The sequence below is a fragment of the Felis catus genome, chromosome B2 (genome assembly GCF_018350175.1).
Source record: "Felis catus isolate Fca126 chromosome B2, F.catus_Fca126_mat1.0, whole genome shotgun sequence".
Lineage (NCBI taxonomy): Eukaryota > Metazoa > Chordata > Mammalia > Carnivora > Felidae > Felis > Felis catus.
The window spans coordinates 43,965,163-43,979,415 of NC_058372.1; the positions used below are offsets into that span (position 1 = coordinate 43,965,163).

Sequence of the window (14,253 nt, forward strand, 5' to 3'; positions counted from 1 at the left end):
TCCGTCAGCCCTCTCGCTGTCCACACAGTGCAATAAACCCATTAGAAATGCCCATGTTACCGTGAGCCCCGGATTTCAAGGCTGTTAATCTTGTTTGGCTTTTCTAGGTTGCTGACGATGTTTCTTTCCCAAAAGGGTCGCAGAGCGTACCTGGTCCTAGTTTGGCCACGGCATAGAGGAGGTCGTAGTTGAGGACTGGCGTGGCATCACTGATGGGCTGCCAGCCCACGGGAGGAGACGCCGGGGGTGAGATGAGGAATTGTTTGGCAGGCTGTGGTGGAGCCAAATGCAGCTTGTCACCGTCTGTCTCTGGAGTCTGAACCTTTCAAAGAGGGAAAAAATGAAGACGCATTATTCATTAGGGCCTCAGATGTGCCGTGTTGGTACACGATGATGCAGAGTCGCATTTGGAGCCTGTGACAAGTGATCCAATGAAGCAGGCTATAATAATAATCACTACTTACCACACACCATATGCTCAGTTATCTTATTTCATCCTTAAAACAGTGGCTCTCAACTTTTAGCGTGCATCATAATTACCTGGAGAGCTTACTAAAAGCACAGACTGCAGAGCCCCCACTCCTGGAGTTTCCGATTCAGCAGAGCTGGGGTGGGGTCTGAGGATCTGCATTGCTAACAAGTTCCCAAGTGAGGCTGAACTGCTGGTCCCTAGGCTCCTTCTTCCCTCCTGTCCTCCCTCCTTCTCTCCTTTCTTTTTCTCTCATTCTTTTGAGGTGATATTCACATAATATGAAATTAACCATTAGAGTAAACAATCAGTGGCCTTTAGTAAATTTCCAGGGTTGTGCAATCACCACTTCTACCTACATCCAAAGCATTTTTAAAAAATGTTTATTTTCGAGAGAGAGAGAGAGGGACACAGAGAGAGAAACAGAGAGAGAGAGAGAGAGAGGGCAAGCAGGGGAGGGGCAGAGACAGAGGGAGACACAGATTCTGAAGCAGGCTCCAGGCTCTGAGCTGTCAGCACAGAGCCCGACGTGGGGCTCGAAGTCACCATCCAAACCCTGAAATCATGACCTGAGCCGAAGTTGGACGCTTCACTGGCTGAGCCACCCAGGTTCCCCCAAAGCATTTTTTTAATTTAGTTTAATTTTTTTTAATGTTTATTTATTTTTGAGAGAGAGATACACACACACAGTGTGAGTAGAGGAAGCACAGAGAGAGGGAGACACAGAATCCGAAGCAAGCTCCAGGCTCTGAGCTGTCAACACAGAGCCTGATGTGGGGCTTGAACCCACAGAGACCATAACCTAAGCCGATGTCTGCTGCTTAACTGACTGAGCCACCCAGGCGCCCCAACATTTTTTTAAAGTTTATTTATTTTGAGAGAGACAGAGACCGTGTGAGTGGGGAGGGGCAGAAAGGGAGGGAGACAGAGAATCCAAAGCATTGTTATTGCCTTAAAGGAAACCCTGTACCCATTAAACAGCTACTACCTTTTTTGCCCCTAGTCAGACCCTGCAACCAACAATCTGCTTTATGTCTCAGTGGATTTACCTATTCTGGATATTTCACATAAATGGAATCATATGTGACCTCTTTGTGTCTGGCTGCGTTAACTTAGCATAATGTTTTCAGGGTTCATCTATGTGGTAGCATGTATCAATGCTTCATTCCTTTTTATGGTTTAATAACATTCCAATGAAAGATGGACCACAGTTTGTTTGTTGAAAGGTGGACCACAGCCGCTGATGGACATTTGGACTCTTTCTACCCTTTCTACCCTAGTCATAGTACTGCTATATATGAATATATGTGTACATGTATTTTTTGAGGCCTATTTTCAAGTCGCTTAGATGTACATTTGAGTATTTGCTGGGTCAGATGGGAACTCTATATGTTTAACTTTTTAAGGAAACAGGTGGGGTTTCAATAGATGAAGAAGCTGAGGTTTCTACAAATCACATAGTTACTAGCAGCATGGGATCTGAACATGGGTCTAAGGCCAAAGTCTAAATTCTACTTATTTAGTTTTTATTTTATTTTATTACGGTAAGAACATTTAGCAAGAGATATACCCACTTAATAAATTTTTAAGTCTACAGTATATTATTGTTAATGGGTTTTTTTTGGTTATTGTTTATCTTACTTGTTTTGAGAGAGACAGAGCACGCAGGAGGGGCAGAGAGAGAGGGAGAGAGAGAGAATCCCGCACTGACAGTGCGGAACCTGATGTGTGGCTCAAACTCACAAACCGTGAGATCATGACCTGAGCTGAAATCAAGAGTCAGATACTTGACTGACTGAACCTAGGTGCCCCACAGCATATTATTGTTGACTATGGGTACAATGTTGTGCAGTAGATCTCTAAAGCTTATTCATCTCATCTAACTGAAATTTTATACCTGTGGATTAGTAACTCATCGTTTTCCACTCTTTCTAGTCCCTGGCAACTACCATCCTACTCTTCGGTTCTATGAATTTTATTTTTTTAGATCCCTCATATAAGTGGAATCATGCAATATTCGTCTTTCTGTGAATGGCTTATTTCACTTATCATACTGTCCTCCAGGTTCATCCATATTGCACAATGCCCACACTATCCAAAGCAAACTGCAGGCTCAATGCAATCCTTATCAAAATTGCAATGGCATTTTTCTTTTACAGAAATAGTGAAAAAAACAATTCTAAAATTCACATAAGAACCACGAGAGACCACAAACAGCCAGATCAATCTTGAGAAAGATGAACATCACACTTCCTGATTTAAAAATATATTACAAAGCTACGATAATCAAAACAGCAAGGGACTGGCATTAAGACAGACACGTAAGCCAATGGAACAGAACAGAGAGCTCGGAAATTAATCCACACACAGAGGGTCAACTGATCTTCAACAAGAGTGCCAACAGTACACAATGAGGAAACAACAGTCTCTTCAACAAATGGTGCTGGGAAGACCGGATATCCACATGCAAAGGAACGAAGTTGAAACCTCATTTTACACCATGCACAAAAACTAACTCAAAATGGATTAAATATTCTAAACATAAAACCTGAAACCAAGAAAGTCCTAGAAGAAAATAAACAGAAAGTCTCATGACATTGGCCTTGACAATGTTTTCATAGGTATGACACCAAAAGCACAGGCAACACAAATAGAAATAAACAAGCAGGATTACATCAAGCTAAGTCTTCTCCACACCAAAGGACACTATCAACAGAGTGAAAAGGCAACCTGCATAATGGAGATATTTATAAACCAGATATAGGACAGGTTAATTTCTCTATTCATGTATAGGATGAGAAGTTAAGGAACTCCTATGACTCAAAAGCAAAACAAACAAACAAACACCCAAACAAACACAAAACAAAACACAACCAAACACAAACAAACACAAAACAAAACAAAACAAAAACCACAAAAAAACCAAAATAAAACCCAGTAACTCAGTGGAAAAAAAAAAACAGAGTAAGGACCTGAATGGACATTTCTCCAAAGAAGATACATAAATGGCCAACAGGTTTATGAAAAAATATTTAGGTCACTAAGCACCGGGGAAATGCAAATCAAAACCACAATGAGATATCACCTCACAGGTGTTAGGATGGGTGTTATCAAAATTAAATAAACAAATAAAAGACAACAAGTGTTGGCAAGGATGTGGAAAAACAGGAACCATCGTGTGCTGTTGGTGGGAATGCATAATGGCATAACCACTATAGAAAACAATATGGAGGTTCCTAAAAAAATAAAAAATGGAACCGCCATCTCAATGACTAATTCCGCTCCTGGGTATTTATCCAAAAGAATTGAATTCAGACTCTGGAAGAAATATTAACACTCCTGTGTTCATTGTAGCACTATTCACAATAGCCAAGATGTGGAGACAACATAAATGCCCGTCGACAGATGACGCGTAAAGAAAAAGTGGCATCTACGTACAACGGGATACTATTCAGCCTTAAAAAGAAGCAGAGTCTATGTTCTTTTTACTATGCCATCTTCGTAGGGCCCAAAGGTGGGAACAACATTTATTGACCGATACGAGATGGATCAGGATATCTAATGATGAAGGGAGGGCACTGATGGAACTAATATGAGGACGTTGATTTTCTATTGCCGTGGACTTTGTGAGCATTGCCAAGAACTGTTCATCCCCGTTGGGAATAGCCAGCACTTAGTTTTGGATGAAATAAAACACACAGCTGATTTTCATATATTTGTGATCTTTTCTCACGAATCGGAGTCATTGGAAAGATATACAGTCCACTAAAACTATCATATAACTGAACGTTTAATTATAAGCCTGCTAGGAAGTTTAAGAGTAGTTGGGAATAGACCATTCTTTTTTTTTTTTAATTTTAAGTTTATTTATTTATTTTGAAAGAGCAGGTGGGGGGAGGGGCAGAGAGAGAGGGAGGGATAGAGGATCCCAAGCAGGCTCCGTACCAACAGAGCTGTGAACCTATGAACCATGAGATCATGACCTGACCTGAGTCAAAACAAAGAGTTGGACGCTTGACTGACTCAGCCACCAGGCGCCCTAGGTGTAGACCATTCTTATTACAAGTACTAGCTGATATTTGCTGTGCATTTACCAAACACTAGGTACTTTAACATGCAATAGTCCACTTAATCCTCGTAAAACAGCAGAATGGTGTATCATTCTCCCTATTTACAGGTGAGGAAACTGAGACCCACTGACATTGTGTAACTTGCCCAGGTGACAGCTCAGGCTGTCAGCCCTCAGAGCCTGCTTTCTAAACCTCTGTGATACCCCTGTCTGGGAATCAGGGCATAGGTTTGTTTATCTGTGAACTAATTATAGACTACAAACCAGTCAAAGTAGAAAGGGCTCCATTTACACTTTTAAAAAGGCAAAATAATAATAATCATAATAATGTAGAGCAAGAATTACCTTACCTGTGCAAAGTAGAGTTTTAATTTTTTCCCTCTGAACTGGGTTTCATGAAGCTCTATCCTGGCTCGGGCTGCAGATTTGGGATTGCTGAAGTTTATTCGGACACGTCTGAAACTCTTAAATAGCTGGAAGGTCACACAGTCATCGTAAGTCCGAAACAGACCTTCAAATTTTTCCTGATAAAACAAACACAGAGGAAAATCCGTGGGTCATGTATCTTGCACGACACAAATAATTAATAAATAAATAAGTAAATAAATAGGCTGTTCTCAACATAACATTCGACCAGCACATTAGTCATGCATTTTTTTCACCTGTCAATCTGTTACCGGGTGTTAAACATGCCCGTGGATTCAGTGGAAGGATTCGCAACCTGGGTCTAGGGATCCTTAGAGGAGCAGTGAATGGGGTTTGAAATGCATAACAGACCTGAAAATTATGCAAAATGTTGAGGAAGTTTCTCTGTATGTGTATTGTTTTCTGGGGAGAGGGATCATTGTTGTCATAAGATTCTCAAAGAAGTTCATTAACTCTAAAATATTAGAGCTCTTTGAGTAAAGTATGTGGTAGACATTACAAGTGACGACCCACTTTGGTGGCACTAGTTAGATGGTGTCATGGGATGAGTCCTGGTCCATGAAATGTGTGCAGAAGGCAAGAAAAAGCCCTTGAGAAAGTTTCCTATCTTTCTCTGAAGATGCCATGCGTTCCAAATGGTATACCATCGAGAAACAGGACTTTCCTCGGTCCCTCAGGAGATTCTCCTGGGTCCCTGAGGGGCTGTGTGGAGCAGAAAGATCTTTCTCCCTACTCCCACCCATCCTAGAGTTGACTTTGCTTTGGCAAAACAAATAAACAAACAGACTTCTATCGCATTAAACCACGGAGATCTGGAGATTATTTTATTCCTACGGCATAACCAAGCCTATCACAATACAAAGTAATCATTTGAAGTTTTTGATTCAGTACAATTTTCAATTCAACTAAACACATCTCTATTAAATGCTCACTTATTACAAGGCACGGTCGCTAGGCTTTAGGGGAGTACACAGATGAGTATTACTGCGTTCCCCTCTCTCAGTGATCTAACAACCTACTGTGAGAGGCAGACACAGACACAGATATGAGAATGCCCGTAAGGCGGGGGCAAGGCACAAAAGGAAAATTAAAGACTTAAAAAATACATATATTAATACCATCTGTCTGGTTTCTCTTAGCTTTAAAAAATCCTTGTTATAAGTAACACAACCAGTGTATGCGAAGTTACTGTATGTGCTTAGCGGAGAAATTGTTGCTAAGTAAAGAACTTCTATGTTCTTTGTTTGTACAAACCAACAAACCCTGATGCTTTTATTTCTACGACGGAAGGTATATCTTTTAAGAGTGAGTACAAGTCGGAATGGAGATGCACCAAGGTTCAGCAAGATTCACTGAATTTGGTTTGTAAGGGCCCTAAGCCATTTCCTTCCTCACCTCTATCATTCCACAAATCAGGACCCTGAAGTCTGAAGAGACAAGGACCCGCCTTGGTCACATGGGCACTTAGTGGCAGAACTACAACCAGGCCAAAGTCCTTGTGACTCTGAATATAGAGACGCTTTCAATTATATAAAGAATGACACTGCTGGGCTGAGAAGAAGGGAGAGGTGCCACAGCAGGAGCAAATGATGGGGATCAATAAACTGACCCAAGCTTGTGTGTGACCACATCTAGGAGAATCAGCAGTGTGATGCGAGGCTGTGACGTCACTGACCTCTGGGGTTTGCACAGGAAGAAGAGCCCAGATGGCAGAGAAGGTCTCCCTGCCTGTTGGGCCTCCAGATGAACACGTCTCAGACCCTCAGATCCATGGCTTGCAACCCTTCCAAAAACGTGGCTCGTTTCTGAGATTCCCCAGGGCGTGCCTATGGTTCCTCCCATTTTTGACTCCTGTGTCTTTCTCTTTATGCCCTATCCGTCCGGTCCAGAACCACAAATGATACATTCAAAGCAAGTTCTTTTTTTTCAAGTTTGATGACATCATGGAGATTTAAGGGGCTCTTTCTCCCCTTTTCAGACTGAGTTCTCAATCCCCTTCCCTTAACAAGAACAAAACAAGGAAAGAACCAAAGAAACAGAACAAAGACAAGGATCTTTCCTTGTCTGTTCCTTGGGAAGTTTTTCCTTCAAGTCTCAAGCCATGGGATGAGCCGACCCCTGGGCCTGGGGCCTCTGCCACCACTCCATGAGGGCTCATTAAGGAATCGTTTCCCAACAATATTGTGTTTTCCTGAACAGGGGTCCTGGTGAATACAATGTTTTCTGGTTTCTCACAATGATAAGTGCCCTCAGCTGCTCACATCACAGCTGGTGGGTTAATTAATTTGGGGAATTTTTAGGAATGGAAGGAATTAAGAGATTAAAAGCTTTTATTTCTATCTAGAAATAGTCATATTTCTCAGGACAAAGTTCTTGGGTCTTCTTTGTAGCTCTATGTTTCTCCACCTCTGGTTTGGGAGTTCACTTCCTCATCTCCTCCCCCGCGCCTGAGCGTGGCCATGAAGACCAACTTGGAGGGGAGGTGTTCTTTTCCTTCACTCTAGTTCCTTGTTTGCATTGTATATCTCTTCTTTATGCCTCGCATCTCAGTTGCTCAGAGCTGTTTGGCCTCAAGAGCCTGGATTAGAAGAAAAAAATCAAGGGGTCTTGGCATCGGGCTCAGGGGAGGGCTGACAATGAATGGCCTATATGCCGACTCCTTGGCAGGCTTCGGCAGATGTCAGTAACTGAAGGCAATCGTTTTCTCCACCGATCTTCAAAAGAGAGCCCCAGGCAGCTCCTGCATCAAGCTAGAGTTGGCAAGTGACAGGAACCTCATTCCTCTCCTTGTTTTGGGCCTTTAGGCTGATCATCAAAAGAGGTCGGTCACCAAACCTGGACTCAGGGGCCAGGGTTTTCACAAACCCTGTAATGATAATAATCATCATCGCAATAAACGAACATTTACTTGGCTTGTCCTCTCGGCACAAGTCTTTTGGGGACTTGTAGTGGCAGTGGCGACAGGCAGCTGGCCAAGAACGGGGGGGATTCACTGGCCCTCTCGATTTGCTTCCAGGAGTGATATGACAACCATTTCGCTGGTGGAGGTGACAGAACATGAGGAGAAATTGGTTGCAGGCAGGCGAAGCACAGCGACAAACCCTTAGGCAAAATGGTGTCCTGAACACAGCTACCCACTGGGGTGTCTCACCTTCCTGTAGAGCAAATCTAGGGTTCGATGCCCCGGTTCCCCCCAGACACACAGTGACTGGCACCTCACACGCCCAATAAATTCCTCATTTCCTCAACAGTCAGCTCCCTTTGTAACCACTGGTTTGAAAAGAGTTCCACAGCAGTGATCTCAAATTCTGGTCTCTGGACCTCGCCATACGCTTCAAAGTCAGGGAGAATCCTAAAGAACTTTTGTTAATGTGAGTTTCACTTACCAATGTTCACTGTACTGCAAAGTGAAAAATATATACACTTATAAATGTATTTAAAAGTAACAATAATAAGCCCATTAGATGTTAAAATAATATTTTTATGAAAAATAGCTCTTCCAAAGCAAGAAAAAATTTAGTGAGATGAGCATTTTTTTTTTTCATTTCTGAAAGTTTCTTTAATTTCTGACTTAATAGGAGATACCTGAAATCTCCATTTGCTTCTAGGCTCAATCTGTTATACTATGTGGTTTTGTCTGAAGGATATGAATCAAAGTTGGCCTCACCCAAATACATGGTTGGAGACAGGAGGAGTAACTTAATAGCCTTTCAAATATTCTTCGAAATTCCTTGTGAATATTTTTTCCTGATACTTCATCAAAGCTTGACAAGGGGCAGTTTCGTAAAGTATATTACAATGCTGACTCTGAAGCTATAATCAAATAACATTTTTATTTGATTACACTAAGGTCCATTTATCTATTTTTCACCTTTAATTTTTAAAAAACATTTTTAAAGTTTATTCATTTTTCAGAGACACAGAGAGAGCGTGAGGGAGGGAACAGCAGAGAGAGAAGGAGACACAGAATCTGAAGCAGGCTCCAGGCTCTGAGCGATCAGCACAGAGCCCAATGCGGGGCTTGAACTCACGGCGTGAGATCATGACCTGAGCTGAAGTCAGATGTAACCGACTGAGCCACCCGGGCGCCCCTAATGTGTGTGTGTTTTTTTAAACCCATGCATGATTCTGTAATGACATACATTGACCACTTGAAAAATATGGTTCCTTGCGTTATGTAGGTTTTCCAAGTCCTCACCCATTTCATCACACAGTATAAAAAGTCACATTCATTAATGTTACCACCTATCTTATCAAAAAGTCTTTAGAAATTGGAAAGATGTCAGATTCGTGTTGGTAAATACAGGCTTTCCAAAATTCTAATTTTTGCTTGAAAGTTCATTCCTAATCACTGGCAACAAACACTGATGGTTATTTTCCTTGGAGTAACACCCTCATCCATTCACTTTTGAGAAAATATCTGCCAAATATCTAAGTCTGCATAACTACACTTTGTCTGTTAGTTGTTCTTTTAGGTACAAATGGTGTTCCGTGAGAAAAACAAATGCCTAGTTCAGCTTAGGACAGCTTAGAATGTCTCCTCAACTCAGACATTGTATCTCATTGTATCTCACCTCAAACATTGTATCCAAGTATACTTAGTGTACTCCCTATTTTGTTATTCAGATTATTAAAAAGGTGTATGTTCAAGGAAAAAAGATAATAAAATTAATATATTTTATGGCTTCATCAGGGACATTCTTTCTTTTTTTAAGTTCTTTCTTAAAAGTTTATTTTGAGAGAGACAGTGAGAGCAGGGGCAGGTGAAGAGAGAGAGGGAGAGGGAGAATCCCAAGCAGGTTCCATGCTGTCAGCACGGAGCCTGGTGCAGGGCTCGATCTCATGAACTGTGAGATCATGACCTGCACTGAAACCAAGAGTAGGACGCTTAACCCACTGAGCCACCCAGATGGCCCCATCAGGGACATTCTTTTTTTTATTATTTAAAAAAAATTTTTTTTTAGGGACATTCTTAAGTAACACTGGTGTTTTCTTTCTTTCTTTCTTCTATCTTTTTTTTTTTAGTACGAATAAGACTGATATCATTTGCTGCCACTGCATTGACTCATACCAAAGCACCAGCGGCTTTAAGTGCCATTGCTTTTGCACCATGGATATAACTGTCAAAACAGTTGAGAAGGAAAATAGTGTCTTAGCCTTACTGTGGAAATAGTTTTGACCTCATGGAAAAGCATCTGTAGGCCATCCTTTGAGAACAGCAGTACCATAATATCTCAGAGAAAGTAAGGATTTAGTTGGCTTGGGTTGAAGTCTAGCGAGAATTCTAAGGACACAACATAATGGAAATCCAAGAGGGGCTATCATTCAAGAAAGTGTTGTTATAGTAACTGAATGCTGCAGGGAAGGTGAAAACGACGAAGACGGTTTTGGCCAGTGCGAGACCACTGGTGACACTACTGAGAGCTCTTTGGACAGATGTGGAGGTGAAACCTGGATTATTATGGATTGAGGCGTGAACGGAGGGGAAAAGGTGGAGAAAGAGAGTGTGGTAACGAGGAAGAGGGAGGTGGGATGATAACTACATGGGAAGTCAGGTCACAACAAGATTTTGGGGAGTGTGGGGAGACACTTCCTGGTTGATAAAATGAAACTATGATGAAGGGGAGAGAGGAGACAGGAAAGAGGAGAGGGTAGTGGAGACAAGAAGAAGAGGCTTCAGAGAGACTTGTAGACACTTCTTCCCGTGAGACAGGAGGTGATAGATCAGGATGGAGGAGTATGGAAATGCAACAAGCAAACTGAAGATGGCTTTTCATCTCAGGGAAATGGATGGTGAGGTCCTCTGTTCAGGTAGGGAAGGTGAAGGGAGACTGAGGGCTTGAGAAGCTTGAGAAAGACTCAGAACAGCTGCTGTGGTCAGAGGTAAGGAGAGTAAATGTGGATGAGTCAAAGAACGGTGTAATGGGCTGAATTATGTCCCCTCCAAAGGACACGCTCAAGTCTCCAGTACCTGAGAATATGGCCTTATCCGAAATGGGGTCACTGAAGATGTAACTAAGTAAGGGGGGGTCATACTGGCATGGGGTGGGCCCTCATCCAGGATGACTGTTGTCCTTATAAGAAGATAGCCATGGGAAGGCAGGGAGACATAAGGAAAGTGTCATTTGAAGACAGAGGACTGGAGTGGTGCAACTGTAAGCCAAGGAAGGCCAAAGATTGCTGGAAGACTGCAACTACCAGAAGCTAAGAAGAGACGAAGAGCAATTCCCCCGCAAGCTTCAGAGGGAACACCACCCTGCCGACACCTGGTTTTGGTTTTCTAGCCTCCGGAATTGTGCGATAATACCTTTCTGTGACTTTAAGGCACTTGGTTTGTGGCATTTTGTCACAGCAGCCCTAGAAAACTAACATAGGCAGTTATGCAGCACTAAGGGACCGAATGAAACTGGGGATCCGATGGTTTTAACAGAGCCAGCGAATTCTGTTACGCCATCTTTTTCCAGGTGAGTGGGAAGTGGAAAGCGGGGTCATTCCAGGGTGGGGTGTGCAAGACAGGTGTGTGCAGTGGGGGGAGTGGAAAAAGAAGGAAGAAGGGAAACTTGGTTTCAAATATGAATACTTGGGGACTTTAAATTCCCTGCCTTTCAATGTGTTTGCTTAATAGGAACTGAGTTACAGAAATAAAAAAGGAGAACAAGGGTAGAAACATAAATTGGAGCCAAGAACGCCTAGTTATTCTTTTCCCATGAGGAGTCTGTATTGTGAAAGATTTACAAGGGCAGTCCCTCTGACAGGACACCCTCCTGAAAACCAGAAAAGCTTCTCACGGGGTCTTGAACACGCGCCACGCATGACTGGGACAGCAATGTGCTTCTAATCTTTCTCAAAGCTAACACGATATGGCACTCCCCACCAGCGATACAATGGTCTCGGGGTCCACAGGGTAAAGAGGAGCCTTGTCTCGGAACCAGGAGGAGGGATCTGTCCAGGGTCCTCACAAAGAGGCTCCAGTGATGGGAAGAACCCTGCCCTCAGAAATGATGGAACAAAATCAAGTAGCAGGTGACTAATTATAGTTTCCCAACAACATGGGAGCGACTATTGCTTTTTAAGCTTAGGAAGACTTAGGAAGGGCTCAATGCATTCTACTTGATTGGCTGATACAAAACCGTAAGGTATCTTATAGAAAGACTAGTAGCATATTAAAATTTAACTCCAAACCAGACAGGCTACAGAAGAACAATTCTGTGTAATATATTATGTCCCCGAATCCTTACTTACCTGAACTGACCCTCTGAGGGAGAGTTGAGATTGTTATTGTCCTTGAACAACATATGAAGCAAATGGAAGCCAGAGAAGGTAATGACCTCCACAAAGTCACTCAACTACCCAGTTAGCAAAACCGGAACTAGTAAGCGCAAGTTGTTTACACGACGTAAACGTCGTTGATTAGATGCAGGCAAGAGAGAAGTCTGAAAAGCAAGAACAAGAAAACCAGCTTTCCTTGTCAGCCGGGAAGAATAGTGCTATCCTTGAGGACGCAGCTCCTGGAGAGGTCCGACGCTGCCTTTATCCGCATTCCAAACGATGCTGTATGCCTTTATATATTTTTCAATTTTCTCACTTAGGAGCCCGTTGGGTATAAATTATCTTAATAAGAAATTCGGCTTCTTTCAAAATCACAAGGCTCTCCTCTGTCAGATAATACCTCCCAGAAACTGCTGAAGAATGAAATAATTCATTTCGGTTTATCACCTCTCAATGGAGTCCACTGACAAGTCATGTGAAAATCCCATGTTTAAAGATCATACTGGATTTTACAGGCTGCTCAGGAGGGCCTCCTGGCACAGGGACCCGCTGTTATAAATCTTCCCTAACTCAGACTGCTTGTGTGAAAGGAATATCAGGACTGCATGGGGGGATTTTTCCTCCTGGATTTTAACCTGCCAGGATTTCTTAGGCCAAGCAGATTTGTATTAAATGCCGTTTCGTTTCATTTCATTTGTGGTCCCGATGTTACCTAAATAGAAAAATCAATATGAAAAGGAGGTTCACAACCCTTTTTTACTGATAAAACAAGCAGACAGACCTTGTGCCACGTGACTGCTTTGGGAGAAGATAATTCACTGGCAAAGGCACAAAAGGCTTTGTCCCTTCCCACTGGGGTCCTTGTGAGAGTCAAAGGTCTAAACTCTAAAAGAACCCCCTTTGTCCTAAAACCTCATCACCTGCTTCTCTCAGCAGAATGCTTTCCACGGCCTGTGTTCGAATCTGTTCTTTCTTTCCCACCCTAAGTCTCGCGGTGGCTGGATAATGTTTGTATGCGAGAGTACATTTTGACTTCTTTCTAGTGGAAGAAGTCTCCATTTTCCTGATCTCGCTGTGCTGCCATCTACGCATATAGAACTGGATAAACAAACCCCTCAAACTCCTCTAAGCCAAGGATATGTACAGGGGCTACAATCTGGAATGTTCTTTGAATGGGGGTCAACCTAAGCTTTGTGGAGCTTGAAGCTTTGAGAACTTGGGAAACCCTCTTTAGGCAAAATAATATTAAATAGGTGCCAAAGTGGAATATTTTTTTTTTATTTTAAAAAATTTTTTTTCAACGTTTATTTATTTTTGGGACAGAGAGAGACAGAGCATGAACGGGGGAGGGGCAGAGAGAGAGGGAGACACAGAATCGGAAACAGGCTCCAGGCTCTGAGCCATCAGCCCAGAGCCTGACACGGGGTTCGAACTCCCGGACCGCGAGATCGTGACCTGGCTGAAGTCAGACGCTCAACCGACTGTGCCACCCAGGCGCCCCCAAAGTGGAATATTTTTAAGTTTATTTTTATTTATTTTGAGATAGAGAGATAGAGAGCAAGCATGGGAGGGGCAGAGAGAGAGAGAGAGAGAGAGAGAGAGAGAGAGAGAATCCCAAGCAGGCTCCACATGGTCAGCGCAGAGCCCAACATGGGGCTCAAATTCACGAACTGTGACAGCATGACCCGAGCCAAAGTCAAGAATCCGACACTTAACTGACTAAGCCACCCAGGTGTCCCAAAGTGAAATATTTTTTTAACGACAATAAGAAATTCTTAAAAATTAGTTTTATGTATTTTACCAAAAAATACATGATCACGTGAAACACATCGTCAGGGTCCTGCCAGGGCCTGGGTATAGGCCCATGCAATGAGGGCCTTAAAGCTGAAATTTCATTCATTTCCCAGGAAATATGCCTAAGAGAAATGACAAATATACTCTGCCATCACAAAGGAGTCTGGAGGCCATGTGTACAATACAGTGAAAATACGGTGTTTGTATGACTCTCGGGCTGATAAGG

General features: G+C 42.6%; 1 protein-coding gene across 5 annotated transcripts in view; it reads right to left on the bottom strand.

The window, feature by feature from the left end:
• The window catches only part of RCAN2 (regulator of calcineurin 2), a 274,052-nt gene that overhangs the window by 22,186 nt on the left and 237,613 nt on the right, over positions 1-14,253 (bottom strand). For 4 of the 5 annotated variants that reach the window (XM_045057620.1, XM_023254041.2, XM_003986213.6 and 1 more), the window contains 2 exons: positions 4,889-5,062; positions 151-322 (listed from right to left, as the gene is read on the bottom strand). In XM_045057620.1, coding sequence (XP_044913555.1) covers positions 151-322; positions 4,889-5,062 — 346 coding nt within the window. The remainder of the gene's footprint in view (positions 1-150; positions 323-4,888; positions 5,063-14,253) is intronic. The other variant, XM_045057621.1, reaches the window with a different exon arrangement.